Source organism: Neodiprion pinetum, chromosome 5, assembly GCF_021155775.2.
Source record: "Neodiprion pinetum isolate iyNeoPine1 chromosome 5, iyNeoPine1.2, whole genome shotgun sequence".
Taxonomy (NCBI): Eukaryota; Metazoa; Arthropoda; class Insecta; order Hymenoptera; family Diprionidae; genus Neodiprion; species Neodiprion pinetum.
Window position 1 is genome coordinate 13386258 of NC_060236.1, and position 8371 is coordinate 13394628.

At 34.9% G+C, this 8371-nt stretch overlaps 1 protein-coding gene across 1 annotated transcript; it reads right to left on the bottom strand.

Moving 5' to 3' along the window:
- Positions 1-6856: 6856 nt before the first annotated feature.
- Positions 6857-8120, bottom strand: LOC138190988 (uncharacterized). The gene is made up of 2 exons (XM_069136171.1): positions 8114-8120; positions 6857-7590 (listed from the first exon to the last, which is right to left on the bottom strand). Exons 1-2 carry the CDS (start codon positions 8118-8120, stop codon positions 6857-6859), a joined length of 741 nt encoding a protein of 246 aa, XP_068992272.1.
- Between the last annotated feature and the right edge of the window lie 251 nt (positions 8121-8371).

The window sequence follows — 8371 nt, forward strand, 5'->3', positions numbered from 1 at the left end:
TTTTGTTTTGTTTTCGGGATCTCGGCCCACCGCCAACTTTATGCGTATACTATTGTTATTATAATCTTTTTTTTAACTATTGTTATTATAATCTTTTTTTTAATATTGTTATTATAATCTTTTTCTACGTTTATTTGTTTGAAACTTTTTTATTAGATAGAGAGATATGTGAGCAGATGATTAAAAAATATGTAGGATTCTTATCGTAATTATATATAATTTTAAGAAATTTAAATGATGTAAAAAAATTTGTTTTCTCAAAAATTTCATCTTTCTTCAATAGTAAATTGATTCTTATAATATATATATATATACACACACACACACACACATATATATATATATACATTCATATAAATTCATATTATACATCAATATAATGGAATATGAATGGAGGTAATTAGGTTGAATAATTTATTAGAATGAAAAATGATTTATTTAAATGAATTATTTTTCTTGAATTGAAAAATAGTCAATTTTTAAACATTAAAAATATAAAATAAATAAATAATAATCTATCCATCTGTATGTTTTCAGTAAATTTCATAATTATTTCTGATTCATTGTATAAATGTTCCAAATTACAATTTGTAAAGTAAATTGAATGGGATTTTTCTAAAGAACGATATTTTCATTTTAAATAATATGTGAGCAGATAATTAGGAAATATATAGGATTTTTCTAATAATTATATTCAATTTCAAAAAAACTAAATAATATAAAAAAAATTTTTTTTTTTTCAAATTTCTCTTTTTTTAGAAGTAAATCGAAAATTATGATATATGTATATATATACACACACACATATAGATATGTATATTCATATGTATTTATATTATACATTAGTATAATGGAATATAAATAAAGGTGATTAGCTTAAATAATTTATTAGAATGAAAAATGATTTATTTAAATGAATTATTTCTCTTAAATGAAAGGAAAATTGATTTCTAAGAATTACAAATATGGAAATAAAAAAATAATAATTTGTCTATTTGTATGTTCTCGGTAAATTCCATAATTATTTCCAATTCATTGTATAAGTCTTCCAAATTACAATTTATGAAGTAAATTGAATGGCATTCTTTCAATGAATAACATTTTTGTTTCAATCAATATGTAAGCAGATAATTGAAAAATGTATAGGATTTTTCTAATAATTATATATAATTTTGAAAAATTCGAATAACGCAAAAAAATTTTTTTTTTTTTTAAATTTCTCTTTTCCCAAAAGTAAATCTAAAATTATGATATAAATATATATATATATATATATACATGCACACACACAATATATATATATATATATTCATATATATTAATACTAGTATAATTATATTATACATTAATATAATGAATATGAATAAAGGTCATTAGGTTGAATGATTTATTGAAATAAGAAATGATTTATCTGAATGAATCATTCTTCTTAAATTGAAGGTAAATTAATTTTTAGAAATTAAAAATATAAAAACAAAAAAATAATAATTTATCTGTCTGTACGTTTTCGGTAAATTCCATAATTATTTCCAATTCATTGTATAAATGTTCCAAATTACATATTATAAAGTAAATTTCATGGCATTTTTCCAATGAATAACATTTTCATTTTAATCAATATGTGAGCAGATAATTAAAAACTATATAGGATTTTTCAAATAATTATATACGATTTTAAAAAATTTTATTAACGTAAGAAATTTTTTTTTTTCAAAAATTTCTCTTTTTTCAGAAGTGAATTCAAAATTATAATATATATCTATACATATATATATATATATATATATGCGCACACACATATATATATATACAGTGTGACCACGATAGGGTGGCCACCCCCCTCCAAAATCTAGCCGTGTGATAATTTGAGGAATTTTTTGCATGATTTTCAAAGGATTTGCGACGATCTCTCCGATAGTGAAGTCGAAATTTTTTTAGAAACAACCGTTTTTGCGCGAAAAAAAAAAATTTTCGATTTCGAGACCAAAAATAGGGTTTAATTTTTTTTTCTGAAAATACGCAAAATCCTGAACGCGGATATCAAAAATTTTCCGGAATTCGTCAAACCAATCACCCAGAAATAAATCTCAAAATTCGAACTTTTTGTCGAAAATTCGGTACTAACTGGCGGAACAGGTGGAATTGAAATATCTGGCAAAATCGACCAGCGCCAACTTCACTCGAGTCCAGGTAGCGGTATACGATATGTCATTGACGATTCTGCGCGATGAGTTTCGTTGGACTGACTTTCTCTGTTTGCAGCTAGGCGAGCAGCAAGATTTGTAGTTTGAAAATATCTGCATTGAGAGAAGCGTGACAAAAACGTCCGCATTTAAAATTATCAATGACAATTAACACGAAAGCAGCATAACGGGAGGTTTACAAGCATTTTGTTATCATCGGTTGCCAGTGACAACCGTTGTAGCACGGAGGTTAGCGAACGCTCGCGCGTGGCCGATCCGGCCGATCTAGATCCCGCTATTACCGTTTGACGACGCGGCGACGTTGAGATGATGTAGCGCAAAAATTGAAATTCTTTCGAAAATGATCATCGAATCATCCCGATTCCGTCAAAGTGCAGCATTATTGACAAAGGCTTATCACTCTTATTTTACACAAAAATGATTTGAAGAAACGAACAGAATCCACCCGAATTTTGACAGTGTATTGCTTGTTCGTCGCAAAATTCTAGGTCAGTTTATTTATATTCTGGAGAACGATGCGCGAAAATTGGTTAATTCTGACACCGTGTATTTACTTTCGTACGTCGAATATTTCCGCGGCAACAAAGCACATGGGTGGCCGACTTTTCTGTGATTCTAGTAGTAACAATGAGCGCAATATTGCCACGACCCAGCGTTATTTTCACGCAATGATCAAACCGGGGACAGTAAACCACGGTTCGAAATTATTTTCGATGAAAATATGCCGTTGCATTCTGGAATTTCGTTAATTGTCCGACAAATTGATACGTAATGCGTAAAAACGAAATGACTCGCATTTGTTTAGAACGAAACCCTTCCATTGCTCTTTACTTCAATACGAAAATCGTACTATTCTTATCCAGATGACATAAGTATGTACGAAGCACGACAGGCTGAGGTATCGTTAAATTACGGCGAAAGTATGGCCGATGTTATGACAGAAGTATAAGCATGAAGGAATAATCGTCAGGTTATGATTCATCTACCTTTTACCTGTGATTTTTCCATTTCGTGGGCGACAAAGACAGTATTTTTTCGTAAATGCGATCGCTACGCTTCACTTTCCATTTCAATTCAATGACAGTTCGTCAATGACAATAATTAGCAAAATATTAGGTCTACAACTTTGCTCCCGCCGTTTTCCAAAAAATGGCGCTAGTAGCCAGTAATAGTTCAAATAAATAAATCACAGTTGTTTTCCATCAGTTTTGACATCTATAAATATAACCTTACATCGATATTAGTTAATTTTTGTTTGCGTCATATAGTTACACTTAATTGAATATGTCAACTTATAAACCGAATTCACGTCATTTGCGGGAGATTTTACTCTTCATTTCAACATGAAAAAATCGGCGGCTGAGGCTCATCGGGTTATTTCAAGTACTTATGGTGATGATACTATTAGTGAAAGAACGTGTCGCGAGTGGTTCCAGCGCTTTAAAAGCGGTGATTTTGTTGTTGAAGATCGGCGTAGCGGTGGCAGAGAAAAAACTTTTGAAGATGATGAACTGGAGGCTTTACTTAATGAAGACTCGTGCCAAACTTTATCGAACGCAATTAATGCGTTTGAGTCGGGCATTGAAAGCAAAACGGCCGCAATACGCTGATAGACACGAAAAAGTAATTTTGCAACACGACAATGCTCGACTTCACGTGGCGAAAGTAGTCAAGACGTACCTCGAAACACTGAAATGGGAAATTCTACCTCACCCGCCATACTCTCCAGATGTTGCTCCATCTGATTACCATTTATTTAGGTCGATGGCACACGGCCTGGCGGGCCAGTGCTTCGATTCTTTTGAAAAAGTGAAAGAATGGATCGATTCTTGGATCTTATCAAAGGATGAAGAATTTTTCCGACGCGGGATTCGTTTGTTGCCTGAAAGATGGGCCAAAGTAGTGGAAAGTGACGGACAATACTTTGAAACATAAATAAGATACCATTTTTTTTTTTATATAATTTTTAAAATTAAAAAAAAAACGGCGGGAGCAAAGTTGTAGACCTAATAATATTGAGTTTGTAAACCGATGCAGAGATTTGATACTTAATTCTATACAATTCCTTACAAATATGGTAATACAAATGTTTGATTGGTTTTTACATGTGCAATGAAATATTTTGTTTCATTCAAAATATGTACAATGCGTAAATTCGGGAATCCGTTATTTTTTCGGATCGCGCATAGTATTGCACAACAGAATTATGCACCTTCGATACTCCTCTTATGTTAATCCGTCCTCCTCGCTGAAAATTTTTTCAACGAATGCTGAAATTTACAGGGACGCGGGCATAATATTTGCAATGTTGCCCGCTACATTTCATACATTGAATAATGCGTCGTTACTTTTCACTGCGTAATAAATATTCTCCGGCATTGCTTCGTGTTTGCCTTTCCCGGTTGGACTCATCTCTGTCAAACTATCGTTGTCTAAGATAATTTTGAAGAGTGCTCGGTTCGTTTCTTTCCGACTCTTTTACATAATCTCTGTGACGGCGGCCATTTGCACATTGTCAACCCACACGTCGTACCCTATGCTTAACCGTACTTGATGACAATTTAAAAATGATAATTATCTTATCAAAATTAGTGACCATTTAGTGTAAAAGTATTACCAACATATCGTTTTCCGCTACTCGGTGCTGTTACTTTCAGGACAATTTGAAAAGTGTTCCATGAATTCGTTTGATTAACGCATTTATTCGTTTCTTTGTTTTTATTGCGACTGTAGTCGCAGTTCCATAATGTAGCTACACAACATTTTGTTAGAGACATTGAATTGATGCATTATTTACTGAAAATTTAATGCATTATGAAACGGACGCAGCATTATTGTAAATGGTGTATTTTTTCACAGATCACGAGTGCACCACCTCGACATACAAGTTTAAATTTCTCAATCGACGTGATCTGAGATACTGTATTCGTGCGTGTACATATAATAATTTTTAATTATTCAATTTATTTATTTATTTATTTATTCATTCATTCATTCGTTCATTCATTCATTTAATTATTCATTGATTCATTCATTTAATTATTCATTGATTCATTCATTTATTTATTCATTGATTCATTCATTGATTCATTCATTCATTTATTCATTGATTCATTCATTTATTTATTCATTCATTTACTTATTTATTTATTTATTTTTTTTTTTTTTTTTTTTCCTTGCGTATGGCCAAATCGGTGGGGAAATCCTTTATGGACCACCCTAGGTAGGGTACCGTCACTCCCAGGAGTGTGGGACTCGCCTTACGGAATACCCACTAAAACCACCATCAAAAACCGTTCCATGCTGTCGTCCACACCCCACGGGGGTGTCGTCGTACCTGTTTTTGAGAATCAAATATCACGATTAGAACAATACGAGGCAAATATTTTGATAAAATTAAATCTAACAAACGGATGTGAACTAGACTTTTCACCATTTTCGTGACACCATTCTCGCGTTACAGAAACGCTGAAACTCAGGTTTATTTGCAATAAGATTCATTAGAGTTCGGTAGTATTCAATACGAGCCTGTAGTAAAAAGAAACTTGTCTTGTATTTCATTTCTGGTCTCGTTCTGTGTTATCGTCCGCCAAAAGCCATTCCTAGCTGTCGTCCACACCACACGGAATTGTCGTCGCATCTGTTTTTGAGAATCAAATATGAGGATTAGAAAAATACGAGGCACATATTTTGATAAAATTTGATTTAACATTTTTGAAACTACAGATGCAGTTTAACGTGCATCAAAAACAAGCGAATGTGCACTCGACTTTTTACGATTTTTGTGACACTATTCTCGCATTACAGAAACGCTGAAGCTCAAATTTCTTCGCAATAAGAATCAATCATTAGAGTTTTTTAGTGTTTAATACGAGCGTTTAATAGAGAGAAACTTGTCTTGCATTTCATTTCTCGTCTCGTTCTGTGTTATCGTCCGCCAAAAGCCATTCCTAGCTGTCGTCCACACCACACGGAATTGTCGTCGCATCTGTTTTTGAGAATCAAATATGAGGATCAGAAAAATACGAGGCACATATTTTGATAAAATTCGATTTGACATTTTTGAAACTACAGATGCAGTTTAACGTGCATCAAAAACAAGCGAAGGTGCACTCGACTTTTTACGATTTTTGTGACACTATTCTCGCATTACAGAAACGCTGAAGCTCAAATTTCTTCGCAAGAAGAATCAATCATTAGAGTTTTTTAGTGTTTAATACGAGCGTTTAATAGAAAGAAACTTGTCTTGCGTTTCACGTCTGATTTTGCCAGCTCTTCGTGTCCGCCGATAGCCATACCTTGCTTATCCTCGAGATCCCACGGGACTATCGTCTAACCTATTTTCAACATTAAACAGCACAATAAGAAAAATACGAGGTGCCTTTTCGATGATAACGATTCCTATGTTATTCAACCATCACATACAGTTTTGTGTGCGGTAGCAAACAAAGAGAGATTTGACGTCCCACCACTTCTGTTATATTATTTTCACACATCTGAGGATTTTTTTTTTTAACCCTCTAAATAACAATAATAATAATTCATGACAGTTTCGCGTTGTCAATCATTGAAGATTCGTAAAAAGAATCATATCTCACATTTCATTCCTGGTTCCGTTGCCTCAGGAGATGCTCGATGTGCCCTCCGTTCTGCTAGACAGTGAGTGCGAGCCGTTTCCGGATCGACCCTCGCACCCGTTGCATCTCCCTAACAGGAATAGCGGCACACGCTTCGGCGATGCGGTGGCGCATGTCGTGTTTTGTTGTGGGGGCCCGTTCGTAGACGATTTCCTTGACTCTACTCCAGAACCAGAAATCACAGACGGTGAGATCTGGTGAGCGCGCTGGCCGCCTAACCGGACCTCTCGTACCGATCCAGCGCTCCGGGAACATGGCGTCCAGGATTGCCTTGTTCGCGTGACTGTTGTGGGCAGGGGCCCCGTCCTGCTGCCACCAAACCTGGTCCATACGGATGGGGTTTCCGTCCATCAGGCGGGGGAGTTTCTCGGTGAGTACGGTCGTGTACTTGGCTGACGTGAGATTTCCGTCGAGGAAAATGGGCCCGAGGATCCTGTCCTGTAATACTCCAACCCAGACGTGGAGCTTCCAACGGTGCTGGTTGTCCTGTTCGACGATCCAGTGTGGGTTTTCCGGAGCCCACCAACGACAGTTCTGCTTGTTGACGAGTTCGAGGTTCGTGAACAGCGCTTCGTCCGTGAAGCACACGTTCCTGAAGAAATCGGGATCCTCCTGCAGACGCTCCAGTCCCCAGCGACAGTACGTCAGTCTTCGTTCGGCATCACCTGGGCACAGCTTTTGCACCGGCTGGTACTTGAACGGACGGTTCAGCTCGCGTGCGATTTTTCTCACAGATTCTCGAGGAACCTCTGTAGGGAATTAATTACTCCTTATAGAAAGCACGAAGAGACAATTATCGCATTGACCCCTAAATATACGTTGAATTTGTGTCCAGGATTGTCTCGTCTCTAATAAATCTCACCCAACAGAACGAGGTATGACTTGGTAATAAAATTTCGCATCAAACCGACGGGGAAATATCTCGCCGAACTGACGAGTCAATGGATTTTCGGCTTAATTACAATTCACCTGAATGAATGTCGAATAACTTGATTAATGAGTATTAACTGAATCGCTAAATATAACTGAAATGTTGAGAATTAACTGAGACACAACTGAATTACGGAAAATTAAATCAAGTATATGGGCTATTCCGCGTCAACCGGATCAGTCATCTCTCAGATATTTTTCTAATTCGGCATGTGGATTGTGTGGGAGAAGTTAGATTCTTGTGCCAAAGCGCGAATCTCATAATGCAAAATTCGATTTTTTATTAACAATAACAAATTAGACTCCCATTTTTTTGAAAAATTCATAACTTCGGCAAAGAACTAGACATAATATATTTTTTTTTCAAATTACGCGGAAAGCTCCATAGAATTTAAAAAAAATACGAAACGGTAAAAAAAGTTGTTATCAATTGTTTATTTAACAATTAATTTTTCAAAGATTTTTAAAACAGTGACTGACACGATCAAAAAATTTTTTTATAATTCCGACATGTTCCTTGAACTGTACGACAACCTGTGAATTAATTCCAGAGGGGTGTTTTTCTTCGTTTTCGAGTAAAAAATCATTAAAGGTGTCGAT